The following is an 18446-nucleotide window of genomic DNA, read 5'->3' as shown; positions in this document are numbered from 1 at the left end:
TTTAATCATTAGTCTTATGTTTGGCACCTGGATTCTCTTTGCTTTTGCAAGAACTGTCTAGAGGAAGCACCCCTATTTTATGGATTGTAAAAAAAACGGCCACCAGCCCCCAGAGGTTCTGCAAGTTCACCACCAGACAGAGTTGTCATTGAATTACAGCTTAACCCAAGTGCGTGTTTGGGCTGGCTCCCAACAGTCTGGTTGGTCAAAACAAAGATCTTGTTTTAAGCCAACAGGAGAACGGGGGATGGGTTGAAAGGGCATTAGCCCAGGAGACAGAGAATGGAATTCAAGTCCCTCCTCCGCAATCATCAGCTATGTGTCCTTAGAGTTATTTGATCTCATGGGGCAATGGTAATGACCAGAGATTGAATGAGATAACATAATGAATGGGCTTCAAGAAATGTAAAATACTGTCTTATTCTCGTAGTTTGCACTGATTGAGCACTTATTACATGACTTACATGTATTAACGCATTTAAGCCTCACAACCACCTTGTGAGGTAGGCACGGAGGTGCATTATGATTGCTGTTTGTATATGTGGTAACAGAGGCAGAGAAAGGTTTTTTAATTTGCCCAGGGTCACACAGTTGGTACATTTTAGAGATCTGGGACTGGGATCCAGGCAGTTCGGCTTCAGAGTCTGTGTTCTTCACCCCTAAACACAAGACATCACCTCACCAGCCTTGGAAAAGCAAAACTCTCTTGATTTTGGGAAGGAAGCCCTTGGGCCCCATGTCATGCCCAAAGAAAGCCGCTACCCTCATAGCAAGTGTCTCCAAACAAGGACATGGAGTCACGTGGCCAGGTCCATCTTCAGAACCACAGCTGTGGCCGCTCACTGATTAACAGCCATGACTTTGCTACATTTCTAACCCTCTATAGCCTTAAAACCTATTGGTTCATATGGTTTCCAAATATAGGGTCTGGACGTTCCTTTTTCAGTTGTCAAGTCAACATAGAAATGGTTTGACTCCTAGCCATATGCCGAAGCATCCATGTGTTTATTCAATAAACACCCATTCCAGGCTGACGAAACGCCAGACTCTACGCTAGAGGGAGGGACAGATGGATGTGTGCGCCACATCCCCGACCTCAAGGGGCTTGTGCAGTGGTGGGGAGGGCAGGCACAGAGAGGCACCCGTCCGCCGGAGCTGGGGCTGGCCACTGTCAAAGTGCAGAGAAAATAGCAGCATGAATCAGACATTACTTCTGCCCACCAGGCGCTCACCATCTAGAGGGAGAGGCAGATACAGGAAAAATGACTCTGGAGGTGATGGATTGTCTGCTTTCCCAACCTTAAAGATTTTGGGTTCTCCCGCATTCTAACGAAGAATCCCTCAGTGGGACAAGGGAAGCCCCTTATCGGTATTTCAGTAACGGGAAGATTTTACCTCTGGTCAGGAGGTCACTTTAAGTGTGTTCCATGTGAAATAACCCCATGCAGAAAATGAGCTTCCCAAATGTGAAGAGCAGTAGTGTGCTCTGGAGCTCTGTGTGGGCATTTGGCACATTGTGTGATGGCGCCATGGTGGCTACAGCTTGGCCAGACAGTCTAAGCCATCCCGTCTTGCATCCACATGAGGATAGCACTTTGACTTTTACTGTAGCAGCTGTTTTCCATGAATTCACCCAGTGGACACTATTGAGCACTTACTATGTACCAGGACTTTACATTTCTCTCACTTAACAACTTCCAGTGTGACTCAGATTTGTGCTTAGTGCAGGGTCTTTGTGCAAGAAATTATCCCACTTAGGTTTACATAACAAATATTCTGGAAAATACTTGGTGCCTAGAAATCAGAGTACCTGAATTCTAGTCACAGATCTAACTGTGAGGCTTTGGGTAAGTCATCCTCCCATTTTATGCCTTCAAAGCAAAGAAGTTGGAGAAGATAAACCTTGAGTTCAACCAGGTTCTAACGTTCTGTCGTCCTGCTCTTTCCTACGCTTTTCCAGAAAGTCCAAAAAGGTTGTCCCCTTGCCCCATCCAGTTATTCCACGTAGCCTCCGTGTCCTTTTTCCTTTCCTCTTCCTCTCTGTTAAATGAAGTAATGGTGCATTTCTGAAAAATATTTTCATCTTCAACTTTGCTTCAGCTCATCAGTTTCATTAAATAGGTAACTTGAAGGCTAGGAGAAACTTGGTGTATATAATTTAACTTTTAGTTGGATTCGCAATTTTATTTGGGGTCCTGAAAAATACAGAGACAAACATATTCTGCACGTTTTCTGTAAGGAGGTTATGAATCATTATACATTCTCAGCACGGAACAGGAACGCCTAGGAGGAAGTAGAGTGTGCTAGTTACAACTTGGACTCTGGAGCCTGCCTGCCTGGGTTCAAATCCTGCCTCTGCATCTCACTTACTGTGCGATTCTGGGCAAGGGCTCAGATGGGAATGCTAGCAGCATCTCCGTAAGCTTGTGGTGAGGATTAGATGGAGCAGCACAGTGCTGAACCCACCGCTTTAATTAACACAGGGATGTTTGCTCGTTCTGTCTTCACTTACTATAGTGCTATTTCAATAGAGCTAAAAGTTCTATTGGTACAAAGCACCCCCAACATTATATCACATGTGACCCCATCAACCTCTGTGTCTCTGGCCAGGAAGTCTCCATGGGGCACATGGGGTGAGGGTGTCAACACAGACGCTAGGTTGGTTTAGTAGCAGCAATGGATTTCATCCGGTTTACCTTGCCCACCATCTTCATTGTCAGTCCTGTGGTGAGAGAGATCTTGAGGCCCTCTCCCACTCTACCCTCAGACCTGTCACTTCCCCCACACAGTCCTGCGGACACCTCGGTGAGGTCCCACAAAGTTCCTCTCTTGTAGCAAGAACCCCAAAGCCGTTTCTCTCTGTGGCGGTGCTTAAACCGCCTCTAGCTGGAAAAACTCTGTAGGAGGAACCTTGTCAGTTTCTGCCAGCATCTGACGCGACAGATTCCAAGGGGTCCTATCTCCTTCACAGCTGGCTCTTGAGCTGGTCCGCCCTGGAGACTCCCGAGAGGACCCAGGAAGGCTGCAGAGGACAACCTAATAACTTCTGACTGTCCCATCACAGATCAAGGGCTGTATGTGGCTCGCAAACGAGGCCAGCCACAGAGAAACGCATCCAGGATGACCAGACTCACTTACTTGTTCTTCAGGGATTCTCCCAATAGTACCTGTGGATTGACAGGAATGGGATTCACTCGATGATAATGGGGGGTTTGTATGGATGCTAAGCGGGCAAGGTGAGGTCTGCTGCCTCTGCTCCACACATATAAGCAAGATAATAGTGAGGATGATGATGATGATGGTAGAGTAGTTCTGCGTGTAGAAATCTTTAAGATAAGGCTTTTAATGAAGAAGGCTTGGGTTTTCTTTTTGAAGTATTTTATGTGGAGCACTGATACACCTGCGTCATGTTTTCAAGCGCGCTCTGGGTTTATTTTCTTCCTACTCATTGCTGTTTATCATTGTTTAGGGTCAAGGAGTGAAAAAGAACAGACGGCTTGCTTTGGAGCTGATGAAGAAAGCGGCTTCCAAGGTAACACTTTCGCATATTGTCAGAGGGAAACATTTGCACCACACACACCCACACGCTCACAGGGCTACGAGAATAAATGGCCAGCCTTTGGCCCGGCCCATGGAAAACGGAGTGGGGAGGGAGGGGTCGCTGCCATAGTGGTGATTAGTCATTTCGGAGCTGCAACACGTACAGAAACCCGCCACAAAGGGGACAGCGGAACTCAAAAGCTGAATTCACCTTCCAGTCAATAGAATTCAGGCCGATTTTGTTTGAAGGCTAAAATTATAATCACAGGCTGCCCGGATAACAAGCAGTCGGGGGGAGCGGGGCTCCTTGGAATTGAATGGGTATGTAGACAAGCCATTGAATTAGGAAAACCAAAAGCCGAATTCCTTTGAAGGTTAACCCTGTCGTGTCCAAAGCCCGTGTCCTGCCCGTGCTTTAATAATGGGGATGTATATCAAGTTGACGGCCAGGTTTAAAAATTGCTTTGTTTTTGTCACTGTTTTCTTTAAAATGTTGTCGTCGAGTCAGCTGGTTTCACTATAGCATTGCAGAATGGAGGTTAAATATCACCTGTGAGGGGACACACACACGTACAATGCATTGCACACCCACACAAGCACGCTCACAGGTGCATGCATGCAACTTGCAAATAAATTCGTAGAAACCACTATAAGTCTACAACCTCGACAGAGTCCTTTATAGCCCTTCTGGCGCTTGAAAGTGCCCCCCTCCCCAAGGCTGCTAATACTTGCCTTATCAACAAAGACTCCTCAAGTACCCATGCTGATTTCTTTTTCCCCTCATCCTCCCCTGAGAAGTTCAGAGTCTCTTTTTGTGTGTGTAGAACAGGAGGTTGAAGCATGGAATAAGAGAACCAAGAGGCTTTCTGTCCACCTTGGTGGTGTCAAGAAGGCACGTGACCCAAGAGAAGGGAGCCCACCGAAGCGCACACCAGCTCCTGCCCCCCCGCACAAAGTAAAGGGCAGATTAACGGTGGGCATTCGGTCCAAAGCATCCTAAAATAGGGCAGTGATGGGGTTGCCCCGGCAGCTGTGAAATTTGCATCTCTTCAGCCATCCTAGTGGTGAGCTGATGTCTAATGTGCTTTGTTTTGAAGGGATTCTTAGCAGAGCTTAGGTGAGGATTGGGAAATGCTGCGTTATGGCCTGGAGTCATCATATCCTTAAAAGTGTTATGTGATCCTCACTCATTGACTCAGCAAGGCATTTTGAGGCCCCTGCTCTTTGTCAGGCACTGTGGTGAAGGTCCCATATAGTTTGGTTTTCGGAATTAGCGAAAAGTCACGTGGGAGCAAATCTGGTGATTGAACTGCGCATGTCAAGAACAGAATATGAATAGTAAGCGAGAAAGACGGGGTTTCTTGTGGGGCTCCAAATGCAATTCCTCATGGAGTTCTGCAGATGTTTTGAGGGATGACAGGTGCATCTGAATAAGCCCGTGGCCTCTGGCTTTGCAGCAAAAGTCACTGTGCTGTGTACATTCCATAGGCTTGTTCCGAAGCTGGCTGTTGCCACTTTACGGTATGGCCTGGTCCATTACATGATTGAAAGGCATTCTGCCAGACTTTCCAAGAGACCACCGTGCACCTGGTACAGCATTCAGCTCAGGAAGAAGGCCTCGATGACTAGATCCATGGCACTGACACCCTTCCTGATGGCAGCTGGCTTGGGAGTCAGTTATCTCGGGGGCCTGCTGATCTGAACCCTACTCTCCATCCTCAAGGTGTAGGATTTGGACTTCCAGCATTCAAAGGGTGGCTTTCGTTCATTCGTCAAATATTTATTGAGCACCTACTCTGTAGCAAGCACTAATATAGGTCCTTGGGACACAAAACAAAGATTCCTGCCCTCATGGAGTTTCTATTTTATTTTATTTTTTTTTTTTAAGATTTTATTTATTTGAGAGAGAGCGAAAGCGAGAGAGATCGCAGAGCTCTGGAGAGGGGAGAAGCAGACTTGCCACTGAGTGGAGAGCCTGATGTGGGGCTCGATCCCAGGGCCCTGGGATCATGACCTGAGCTGAAGGGAGACGCTTAACCAACTGAGCCACCCAGGCATCCTGGAGCTTCTATTTTAATGGGCTTTGTTAGCTTCTTTCCCCCTGGTCTTTCTGGCACCCGGAGTACGACAGAAATCTAGGAAGTGTAGCTTTTTAGGATCCACTGCAGACTGAAAAGGCTCAGCCTGGGATCTTGGCATCTGTTCTCAAGGGACACCCATCCTTCACTGGTGAAAGGTGGTGAAAGAGATTTGGTTCTATACTTAGACTCTGATTTAACAAGTTTTACAGATGCAAGGCACTATTTGACCCTCGGATCCTTTTTCCCCTGCTTCTTCATGGTTTGGTGGGCCTGGCAGAAAGGGAGGTATGAGAACCCTGTATGCCCAGGTCTACACACAGGTGTCTCACTGTGGGGCCGGAGGCTCCTTCCGGAGCACTCACACCCCTGCAGGGCTTCTGAGCCCTCAACAACCAAGCTGCAGGCTGCCCTGTGGAAGCAAGTGGGAGCATCTGGGGAAAGCACATGGGAGTACCTGCTAGAATGAAATTAGCAAGCACAAGGAGGCTCCAGACTCGATTTGCTTGAAGCACTTCCTCGGTACCAGCCCCAGGTCTAGACACAGTTTTAAAACCCTCCTCCCAGAGACCCCGGGTGGCTTAGTTGGTTAAGCGCCTGCCTTTGGCTCAGGTCATGATCCCAGGGTCCTGGGATGGAGTCCAACATCCGGCTCCTTGCTCAGCAGGGAGCCTGCTTCTCCCTCTGCCTGCCGCTCCCCCTGCTTATGCACTTGCTCGCTCTCTCTCGTTTTCTCTCTGACAAATAAATAAAATCTTAAAAAAACCCACAAAACCCTCCTCCCAACCCCCCCTCGCCTGAGCCCCCCTCCCCCCACCCTCCCAACTCTACCTGTCAGGACTGGGACTCCCAGTAGCCTCAGAGCTCCTGTGCTTTGCAAGCAGGCTGTTGCAGCCGCTTCCCTCTGAGAATTTGTTGGTGTTCAGGGCAGAGTAATCAACAGATGGGGAGGCGGGTCACCTAGAATCTGTCCCCGCCTGAAGGGAAGGATGCCAGAGGCGGGGGGGTCAGGCCTCCCCTCGCAGGTGAGCGCTCATGAGTCACAAGGTCACTGTTGATGCTGCGGGGCAGTAAGAGGCCTTTTGTAGACAAGGGCTTTGCGCAGGAGCCTGCAGGAGCTGCGCCGTGATTTGGGGGCAGCGTCGCTGCGGAGCTGGAAGGCAGGAATCCCCCAGCAGCAGCCGGCTGAAATCCACCCCGGGGAAAAGGCTCCGAGCAGGCTCGTGGTTTCTAACACTTAGCTTTTCTTTAATGCCATCTGCCCCCAGAAAGAGACGGGAAAGGTTTTGCTCAGACGCAGGCAGAGTGCTTTCCCAACAATTGATTCTCTTTAGGTTTCATTAAAAAAAATTAAAAAAAAAAAAAGTAATTTTTTTTTCACTGTTCTAAAATCCAGGGATTGCATCAGGCAGTCAATGGCTTGGGATGGTATTACCACAAATTCAAGAAAAATTATGCCAAAGCAGCAAAGTACTGGTTAAAAGCAGAAGAAATGGGGAATCCGGATGCATCGTACAATCTTGGAGTCCTGTATTTGGATGGCATTTTCCCCGGAATTCCTGAAAGGAACCAAGTAAGGCTTAAGACCAGCTGTGCCACTGGCCACCGGCTTGTCTGCCATGTGCCCGGCCTGCATGAGGCCCCATGGGGGTGCAGACGCCACCCCAGACACAGACCCTGTCCTCAAGCAACTCCAGGGTCCAGTTAGGAAGATAAGACAGCAAACGGCAAAGGATGGTGTCTAGCCAGGTGTCAAGCGTGTGCTCTTTGCCATGACCCAAACAGATCTCGACAGGGGAAACTGTGATGGCCAAAAGCAGTCAGGAAGGCTTCCTGGAGGAGGGAGGCCTGAACTAGGGAAGAAGGGGAAGATGATTCGAGATGAGAATGAGCAAGAGGCAGTGCAGAGATTGATCTTACTAGAAGCAAAGAGAGCTGGGTCCAGATAGGGTTGCCTGATATGAGACCAGATTTCGTAATAGTGAAAACCACAGTGACAGTCTTCAGTGTTTGCTAAGCACTTCCTCTGTGATAGACACTCAGAAATAGTTGACATGCACCCCATGTCATTCTAATTACCTTCTGGAATAGCTGCTATGATTATATCCATTTTACAGAATGAACAATCAAGGCTCTGAGAGCATATGTAACTTACTCAGAGTCGTACGCTTAGTGGAGGCAGGACTGGGATCCCTGCGCAAAATGGAAGCCCCTCGTTATTACTAATACTCTTGATGATGGTGATTATAATTTCTGCACCATTACAGTCCACAAATTGCATTGAATGCCCACCTATGCCAGGCACTCTCCGAGGCACTGGGGACACAGGAGCCTTATATATATCTGGGAGAAGAATATTCCAGAAAGAGGGAACAGCCAGGGCAAAAGCCCTAGAGGAAAGCAGGCTTGTTGCTCCTCAAGGAACAACAGGGAAGCTGGAGCAGCGGGAGCAGGGAGTGGGGGAGGGGCATAGGTGGGCGAGAAGGTCGGGCAGGCAGGTGCGCAGGTCATTGTGAGGTCCCCGCCGCTCCGAGGAAGATGGGAAACCGCTGGGCAGCTTTGGACAGGGCAGTGATGTGCTGTGCTTTAAAAGCCTCCCCTTAGATCCTAGCAGAGACTAGGATTAAAGAAGACAAGAGGGGAGCAGGGGGTTAATGTATTGAATCCAAGTGAGAAAGGATGGGCGACCCCAGGAGGGGGATGGAAATGTGGCTGGATTATGCACATACTTTGAAGGTCAAGGTGACAGGGCTCGCTAATGGATTGGATATGAGGTGTGACAGGGGAGAGGAGACGGGGTGACTCCAAAGTATTTGGCATTTATCGAGGTAGAAGAGTGGAGGGGGCAATTCGCAGGATGGGCCAGCCTGAGGCAGCGGTAAGTTTCTGGGGGTTGGGAACTGGAAGATAATTTTTGTGAAGCACTGTGCTAAGCCTTGAGAATACATCTCATTTAATCCTTAAAACGGCCGTTCGTGCTAGGTATTATTAGAAGCCATATTTTTCAGCTGCAGAAATCTCGCAGTTGGAGAGATGAACTGATATGCCCAAGGTCACACAGGGGGAAGGAGCAGAGCTGGGATTTAGACCCAAGCCCATCTGACTCCAAAGCCCTGCTTCAGAACGGCAGCTAACCGCCTCGGAAAAAATAATAGTAACCACCAGAATATTCACCCTTCTAAATGTTTATTTTTCCCCTCTGCATCTCTCTGCCTGCATAAGGGGCTGTATGTTTTTATGCATTGCTAATGTCTGGTCACCCACCCACGTGTACGCTAGTGTGGATTTTTTATTGTCATATTCTAATTCTCACCTTCCTGCGGGAGGTGCAGTTTTGGCACATGAGTTTGAAGAAAGTATTCAGCAAGGTTAGGAAAGCCAATGCCTGAATTTTCACCCGGTGTGACTTCTGATACATTCTTCTGTTTCATTTACAAGCGTTAAGGGATTCGTAGCTACGTGTTGTCTTATTAATTTATTGGGTAAACTTAACAGAATAGCTTACTGTCAAGGTTATCGCATCCAGAGGCCGGCTTCTGTGATGGGCTGTCTTCCTGAAGCTTGACTTGGTTTTCCTAAAGATATCAGAAGTGATGAGCCGGTGAAAATATCAGGGGTTGAGTGTCTCACCGTGTTGGCTCCAGGGAGACCAGTCCACCTGGGAGGACTCCTCACTAATGAGATAACTCTGTTTATCTCTCTACAGACGTTAGCCGGTGAATATTTCCATAAGGCTGCACAGGGCGGACACATTGAAGGAACCTTGTGGTGTTCTCTCTATTATATCACAGGAAACCTGGAGACATTCCCTAGAGATCCCGAGAAGGCTGTTGTGTAAGAATCTGTCAGCTATTGTACACAAAGGGAAAGCCGCGTACTTAATTCACTGTGCCTGAAAATGGAGTCCCCATTCTTTGTTTTGCAATTTTGAATTCAATCTTTATTTTTACCAGTTATACATGCACAGAGTTTCAAGAGCCGTCTCATTCGACAAGGCAAAAATAAGTACATTTTAACTGAAACCAAAAAAATAATAATTTGACATGGGAAAAGCAAGCAATCTGCTACCCCACCCAGACTACTTCCTGCTCTCAAGAATAAGTCACTTTCAGTCTTTGCATTATTTCTTTACTGTTTGCCTTTCTCTTTCAATGACATGCTCATACTACTATTTCTTGTTATTTTCATTACAGGCTTTGTCTAATGATGTCCCACTGTGAAAAATAAAGATAGAGTTCCCTCTCATTCTGCCGCCACCCGTCATCCCACGCATTTACACTTCCCACCTGGTCCCATTTTCCCATAAATATATCATTATTTTGGTTAGATTAGGAGCAGGGTGTCCATTATTAGGGCCATGTGAGTGCTACTCATCGCTGAGCCATGTAATAAGCTGTGACTACTTTTTCTTTCTTGCACAGTTTTTTGTGTTCTGTGGAGCATTAATTATACTTCATAGTCCTTCAGTTGCTTAGCTTTCTGCATACTTATCATTTTTCATGTGTTTAATTCTCCAAATTCTCCCACAGTTGTCTAAATCTCTCCTCAGTATGTCCAGACCCACCAGGTATACAATTAACTTAATCTCAGTGACATCTCTGTCTTTGCTCAGGACAGAGCTGCCTTCCTGAAATTAACTTTGTCATCACTGTGGAGGTTTCCTTTCCCTTCATCCCTGTCTTTTTGGGCTCTCCTTGCCTTACCCTATTCCTTCCTCTTTCTTGATTTACTCCTATGCTTTTGTAGAGCACATCCTCCAGTAACTTCCTAAAGAATGGTGAACAAGAGGTGCATTTTTGAGGTCATGCATATCTGAAAATGTTTTACAGAGGTTGGTAAACTAGGACCCATAAGTAACATGTGGCCCACCCTCTGTTTTGTGTGGCTCCAGGAGCTAAGAACGCTTTTTACATTTTTAAAGGGTTGTAAGACAAGCACACACACTACGATGAATAAGTAGAGGCTATGTGTGGCCCACAAGGCTTAAAATATTTACTATCTTGCCTTTTACAGAAAAAAAAAACAAAAAACAAAACTTTGCAGACCTCTGCTTTAGATCACCCTCAAACCAATAGTCTGGCTTTTCAAAAGGTTTTGTTTCGTAAGACATTTGAAAGCAAATCCAACCTGACCTGAACTCAGTGATAAAACTTGACCAAGACAAACTTGAAGCTTTTTATCATTATTTATTAGGATGTTTGGTGTGAACATTCATATGTTTCATAAATTTTTGTTTGTTAATGATTACTAGCTTAATTCCACTGCAATCAAAGAATACATTCTGAATGACTTTGGTCCTTTGGAATTTGTTGAGGCTTGCTTTATGACCAGCATACCGTCAATTTTGCTACACCTGCTTTTTTTGTTTCTTAGAGTTTTTTTTTGTTAGAATTATATCTTTTTCCAGACTTTACTTTTAATCTTTTCTTCTTTTAATTTTAATATGTATCTCTTCTAAGCAGCAAATAATTGGGTTTTTGTGTACTTTTTATTCAGTCTGACGAGTTTAGTTTTTAATTGGTATATTTAGACCATTTACATTTAATGCAACTTGCAGATATATTTTGTTTTAAATCTGCCGTTTTACTACTTATTCCTTACTTGTCCCATCCATTCTTAGTGCTTGTTTCCCCTTTTCTTACCCTTCCTTTACATTACTCAAATTTTTTTTAAAGACTTTATTTATTTGACAGAGAGAGACACAATGAGAGAGGGAACACAAGCAGGGGGAGTGGGAGAGGGAGAAGCAGGCTTCCCGCTGAGCAGGGAGCCCAATGTGGGGCTCAATCCCAGGACCCTGGGATCATGACCTGAGCCGAAGGCAGATGCTTAACGACTGAGCTACCCAAGTATTTTTAAAAAATTTTATTTCCCCTTTCCATTAGCTTGTTAGTTGTGTATCCTTGTAATATTCTTTTAGTGGTTGTAAGTCTAAAGATTACAACAGGCCAGTTCATTATTTAGTAAAAATTCTCCAGGATAAATTAGAGAACAGAAAAAAAAATGGGGAAACCTTATAATAAATCAGTAAACATGTTTTAATGGAGAGAGTACTAGAACTCTTGGTGAAGATTATCTTTTTTCGTATCGGTGGTTATTTTTCATTAGGTATCGCTCATGTCTTTGTCTCCATACACGATAACTCCTAAGCACTTAGAAGAAAAGGCACTGAATGTAAAGTTTTCAAAATGCATCTTTTTTTGCCTTCTTAATGTTTAGTTCTGGTTTGTTGCTGTGTAAAAATTCTAACAAGCAAAATAATCCCCAAGTGGGATTTACTGAGATCATATGAAGAAAAAACAATTATTTAATTTGCCACAGTTTGGATATTTTCTCATTCCTTTTCTTTTCAGATGGGCAAAGCACGTAGCTGAGAAAAATGGCTACTTGGGCCATGTCATTCGCAAAGGCCTCAATGCCTACCTGGAGGGCTCATGGTAAGCTGGGGACCCATGTTAGAATGAACTTTCTCAGCCCTCACCTTTCAATTTGTCAGTGTAGTCGTATGAGATGGAGTCTTAAAATACAACCGAAAAAGCAATTTGCAGGGAAATCATGGCCTCCCAGTAATGATATTCAGAGTATCACAGACTGATTGGCTGTTGATTGGAAAACATAGCATTTCCATGTTTAATTATACACGAAAATTAGTTCTCTAGGGGAAGCGTCCACATTCATCAAGTTGAGAGACACATGAATGTGTTGACTTCTCTTCCCTTCAAGCTTGTTCCTCTTGGTTTTAGAGTGGAGACAGCACAGGGGGTCTTAGCTGAACCTCTGCCTCTCCCTGGCAGAGCACAGAAAGTTCATGGGAAGCAGAGAGAGCAGTGTGTTTAAGGCTCAAGGTACATCTTTCCACTGATATGTTACTACATCTTCCATGGCCAAGAGCCTGGGATTACTGGAACTCACTCACCAGCCCTCGGATATCACAGCCAAACAGATTCCCCATTTTAACTTTCTTCTGATGGAGTTAAAAAATCTCAACCTGTACCCTATGGGATGAGACGCTGCACTGAGGACTTGCAAATGATTCCCGTTTGCTGTGCCTTGATTTTACAAATAAGGGCACACTTTTCCAAACTGCAAACTCCACCTGATTCCATCTTTTTGTTTTCTTCTGCCAGTCCTGCCACTCTGTCTTACTTTTCCATTGGGACATATTTTCTTGGTTGGTTTATTGCCCAAGTGATCTGGGTATTTCAGTAATAACTTAAAAGGGTATACAAATCGGCACATATCCCATTGGTCTACTGCCTCAAAGACATTAGACCAGACCTACCATAGATCATACTCTGATCTGAACCTTAATTAAAAATTAAAATATAAGTCCAAAAGAACACTATTTTCCCCTTTGGTCCATTGGTGCCCGCATAATCAGCAGATAGCATGTCAGTGAATGAAAATCTTAAAGAAGGCAGGGACGTGAACCCAATGAAAATACCAAAAGGAATGTTTGTTATTATCATCCTGTGAAGGTTTATTATCTGTAGCCTCACTTTGCACAATCTGGAAAAAATTTTAATGGTATCCCCTTGATACACCTTATAATTTTTCTGGTGCTTTATCTTGTCTCCCAAGTGAGCTTCAGTTTCTAAAACTCCCAAATTTGAATTTAATTTATTCTCTACTTCTCATCCTCCAAACTGCCCCCCTCTTTGCTCCCCACAAGCTTCTTAGGGGAAAAAGAGTATTCAAAACCCGAAGTGTGTATGTGGGCTTTCCCAAAGAGAGAGCACATCTGTGAACAGCCCCGCGCTGCCACGCATACACACCACAATGCTTGACACTATTTTTCCCCATAAAGAGAGTGTCTATTAATAGCTACATTTCTTGCCTGCTTTTGAATTTAACATCACAAAGCATTTCAGGTAGCACATTTTAAAATTCGCTGTGAAGGTCGAGATGAGTTAAGATTTTTGCAACCTGTTGTCCTTCTTAAAATATTCAGCCACAACACGAGATTGATTTTTTTTTTTTTTTTTTTGGTGGAGGGGAGGGGGAAATTAAGTGTGTTCTACACTGTGAATTCAGGTCCAGGTCAGCAGATTTTACTGAGTACACTTAAATGCAGGATGCCTTGCCATAAGCTGCAGGGGACGCCGCAGGCGGGGCTCGAAGAAGTGGGGAAGCTTGCTGCCTCCTTTCTTTTTTTTTTTTTAAAGGTTTTATTCATTTGACAAAGAAAGAGCGTACAAGCAGGGGGGAGCGGCAGGCAGAGGGAGAAGCAGGGTCCCTGCTGAGCAGAAAGCCCATCCCTCGGCTCAATCCCAGGATCCTAGGATCATGGCCCAAGCCATAGGCAGACACTTAACCACTTAACCAGCCAGGCGCTCTGCCTCATTTCTTCCTTATGCTGAACTATCTGCAGTTTCTCACGTGGTCTGCATTCTGTCTGACCTCTGGATCTTTGAACTTGCTGTTTCCTCTGCCGAGAAGTCCTCCCTAACTCCTTACTCCCTTTAAGAACATGACTGCTCTTGTTGATTGTCCGGTGATTTGTACCCCGGGGCCCAGCACCTAGGGTTACCTGGGAAGTGCTCAAAAACAGAGTGCACGATCTAAGGCAAATAGAACAACCATAACTCAAGGCACATGAGCAGTATATAAAGAGCATGAAGGATTCTGAGAAGGAAAAGATGCTATCTGGTTTGTGGGACTTAGATCAGCCTTCATGATGGGGGTAGCAGATAATATGGCCTTGAGGGGTGGGTGGGATTTCCACTTGGCCATGCAGGGAACAGCATTTCTGATGACGGGAATAGCAGGAACAAAAGCAAAGAGATAGGAAAATTCTGGATGAGTCTAGGAAATTTTAAGCCACCAGTTTGCCTTCAGGTAAGATTTGTAAAAGGGAGTGACAAATAACAAGAGCAAAGAGATGCTGCTCTATGGAACTTTGAATGGGAGGTCATACACTTTTTACTTAATTCATGAGGCAGTGGGGAGCTATTGATAGTTTGGGGAGAAGGTAGTGACATGACAAAGCTGGGTCCTGAGATGTCTAACCAGACAACTGTGTTTGATGGTAAAGAGAAGGGAGAGTCTGAAGGGGCATGCTGGCTCAGAATCCAGGTAAAAGGAGCTGAGCATTTGAACTGGAGACGTGGCAGAAGCCAGTTGTGTTGTTTTCTCCTTCTTCTGTCATATAGTAGTTGATAAATATGAAGTGATATGTGATATATATATATATGTATAGGTTCTTAAGTTCTTAAGCATAATGATACAATGAGTATCTGTAACCCTATGTAAGAAAATGAACAGTTGAAGCCCCCTGCATTTCCCCCCAGATTAAACCCACCCCCACCCCCAGTCCCCAGAAGTAACCATCATCCTAAGCCTTGTTGTTGTTCTCCCCTTGCTTTCTTTATAGTTTTGCTATACGTGGATATATTCCTAAGCAGTAGAGTTATTTGGCTTGTGTCTGAGCTTTATATTATTAGAACCATATTATATATGGTTCAACTGCCTTTTTTTTTTTAAACGTAACACTGTGTTTCTGAGCTTCATATCCCTTGATGCATGTATCTGCGGGTCATTTTTATTGCTGTCATATACCACACTTTACTTAACCAATTCTTATTTTAACACGCATTTGCGTTTCCCTTTTTTTGTTGTTTTTAAGAACAATGTGACCATGAACATTTTTTTATGTATATCATGGCATACATAGGAAAAGTTTTGCTAGAATATAAACTTAGGAGTGGGGTCACAGGGCAGGTACTTTATAAGATAGTGTTCACCTTTATAAGGTAATGCTAGCTGTTTTCCCAAAGGAGTTTACCAATTTACTCGCCTGCCAACCATGTATACATTTTTGTTTCTCCATATCCTTGTCAATCTTGATGCTGATGCTAAGTATTATTAAGTTTCAATCTGGATCCGAAGCCTTTTTCTCTATCAACAGGAAGAGACATCTAGTATCCATTATAATGGGAAAATCTTCGTCAAAATGTATTTGAGGCGAAGTGCTTCTATTTCCACCCGCTCTCCAAGTCCTGAAGCTGGCCCTGGGGTTAAACAGGAAATATAGGAATGTTGGCTTCCCCACACCACAATGTGGCTTTTTTGGTACCATCTCTTTTGCTGTAATAGAACTAAATCATCCATCAATGTCCCAAGTCCATCCCCCTTTTTCCTTTTCTGTGAGTGAATTTATTCTGGACGTTATTTTCAAATTACATGTGTCAGTTTGATGAGCTTGTGCTTTTCTGTGTTCCAAGATTTATATGGGATAGTTTAAAAGAGGAGCATGATTGAGAAAAGGGCTTTTGCTGTATAGGCATAATATGGAAGATAATGTTGTCATGCCTCAGGCTGTCCTCGGACACCAGAAGAAGTCAGCGAAGGAAAGGCTGTCATGTTTCATTTCTCTCTGCCTTCCCCCATGTGTGTTTTATCTGTGAGCCATGTGTTTTATTGTCCTTTGTCTTAAATATGCCCCAAATATTTAACCCAGGAGGTTAGCCAGATTATGGCGGGCTTGAGGCAAGACAAGTAGGCATGCCAAATTCAGTTGAAAGAGATTCACCTTTCTGCAAGAGACCAGGGGTCTCGAGTTCCACGGAGATCCCAGGATTTTTTTTTTTTTTATCCTTTCGGTTTGAGCTGCAGAGAAGAGCACAAAGAACATCATATAATTGTTTGGGAAGCTGCTCAGAGGTACTCAAATTCACAATTCACAGCAAGCAGCCAAATGATTGATTATTAAGATGTATCATTATAAAACTCTCTAAGTGTATATGCTGAGTCGGAAGTGGGAGGATAGCAAATAAGCCCCTAAACTCGTTCTTCACCATAAATCCCCTCCTCTCCATGTCCACCCGCCACCCCCATCCCTGTCAGAATGACTGTCTGGGGGACAACTTCATTTTAGTGCATTTGAAATAAAGCTTGAAGCTCTGGTGAGTTTCCTAAGCCTTGCAGAAATCCATGGAAAGGACAGTACAGCTTTGTGGCTTATCTTTGGGCTTCCTGCCCACAGTTAAGTGCTGCGTACATGTTTGTTCCATGAATATAAATATAGAAATATCTGTAATTAATACTTCTGGGCACTCTGTGTTGAAACACAATTAAATAAGAACAAAACACTGGGAGGCTAAATGTGGGTAGGATTTCTGCGGAGGTGTCATTTCTCAGAAGTCTTAATAAGCTGAGGAAGTCTGGCCTTGAGAGTTCTAACCTTCCCCTGCGGATGGTGGCGGTGTGGGAGTGCGCGGCGTTGGAGGATTGCTTCTGCAGGAGGGAAGACAGAGGTGGATTTCCCTTCAGTGCTTCTGTTGACATCCATGTTTCATAGACATCTCTTTTTGATGGATTTCAGTGCTTCCTCAAAGGAAATGCTTGGGAATTGTATGAAATTTCCCCTTGGCTTATACAGTAATTGGACAGTGCAAATCTTCCTATAAAACTTGCCCCTCCCTCCGCGCCCCACCACCCAAGTAACTCGAGAGACAAGATCTTGTCTTTGTAAAGTTTATCCTAGTGACTCAGTTCTTCCGGGAAGCGTCAGCCTCATGCCTCCCTCGCACATTCGAACAGTCTGCCCGACTGCTGTTAAAGAAAACGCCATTTTGATTACATTTTAATAATGTGAGCCACATCCCATCCAGTTATGGCAGCAGAGGGACCTGGCCCAACATGTGACCTTGAGCTGGCAAGTCTACACCAGCTCCTTCCCGCATCCATCCCTGGGGGAAACAGGCATTGGTTCTAATCCAAATGTCTCCAAAGAAACGCAAGATTGTGAGACCTTGGGAATGGGTCCCTGTCGCAGAATGATAGGGACTTTCTGCCAGGCCTCCTTTGCACGCCCTCCATCTGGGGTCTGTTCTGAAGATTCTTGTCACAAAGCATGATTTTTACCAGCTGTGTAGGAAAATGCCTAGGCATCTTTTGTGTGGTTCTTATGGCTGCCGTTGTGGGTTTGTTATCTGGCTTGCAATGCAGGGCACAACTGCCCAGCGAGCTTTGTCTCTCTTTAGCATGAGTCATGGCTAATTGGTCCACTGCCTTGGGTGTCTGGGAAGTGGCCCGTGACCTGCAGTGTGTCCGATTGAAGGTCTCACTGTCCTAATTTGACCCCCAGTCACCTCTCTCTTAGGAGTGGGGTCCCTGGGGGGATGGGCCACCAGAAGCTGCTTTAACAGAGTAGAAAAAATGATTTCAGAATCTGCTTTCCTTATTTTGCCAGTCCCACCAGAAGCCAGTTTTGGGGTGGAGCTGCAATTAAGAAAGAGTTCTTAATGTCAACTCCTGAGAATGCAAAATAACGATATCTGGTCAAAATAAAATTTCGCTCATAACCTGGGTAGCACAAAGAAAATGGAGGAAATCATAGAATTAAAAAGAAGAAAATAAAATGACTTGATTCTCACCACCTAGAGAAAAGTACTGTGAGCACTTTGATAGATAATTTGGGGGTTTTATTATTTTTTCTCTGCCTATATGCACCGGCTTGAGCTTGTGAAGGTGTGCACTTGGTTTTATTTCTGCTTTACAAAAACGGAATTGCTCTGTTTCTCATCCTGCTGTTTCTTTTTCTTAACTGAGTGGAAAATTTTGCATAAACATCTTTCTACGTTTTTGAATTCTCTTCTACAACATCATTTTTAATGGCCTCATCTGAAAGTGGCTGCACCATGGGGTAATTTAACTACTCACTGATTTTCAGATACTTAAGTAGCTTCCAGTGTTTTTTTGTTCATATAAACAGCTCTGCCGTGAACTCTGTTGTCACAGAGTCTTTGCACATGTTTCTGCTTCTTTAGAATAAACCTTCACAAGGGAGGACTGTTGGCCAAATGGTATGTGCATTCTTAAGACTTC

General features: G+C 44.7%; 1 protein-coding gene across 1 annotated transcript in view; it reads left to right on the top strand.

Annotated features, from left to right (window-relative positions):
• SEL1L3 (SEL1L family member 3) overlaps nucleotides 1–18446 on the top strand; it is a 98536-nt gene that overhangs the window by 62049 nt on the left and 18041 nt on the right. The window contains exons 14-17 of the mRNA XM_032400123.1: nucleotides 3470–3532; nucleotides 7015–7191; nucleotides 9325–9452; nucleotides 11972–12055. Coding sequence (XP_032256014.1) covers nucleotides 3470–3532; nucleotides 7015–7191; nucleotides 9325–9452; nucleotides 11972–12055 — 452 coding nt within the window. The remainder of the gene's footprint in view (nucleotides 1–3469; nucleotides 3533–7014; nucleotides 7192–9324; nucleotides 9453–11971; nucleotides 12056–18446) is intronic.

Source organism: Phoca vitulina, unplaced genomic scaffold (genome assembly GCF_004348235.1).
Source record: "Phoca vitulina isolate PV1807 unplaced genomic scaffold, GSC_HSeal_1.0 scaffold3, whole genome shotgun sequence".
In the NCBI taxonomy this organism is placed as follows: Eukaryota; Metazoa; Chordata; class Mammalia; order Carnivora; family Phocidae; genus Phoca; species Phoca vitulina.
This window is presented reverse-complemented; position numbering and strand designations above follow the sequence as displayed.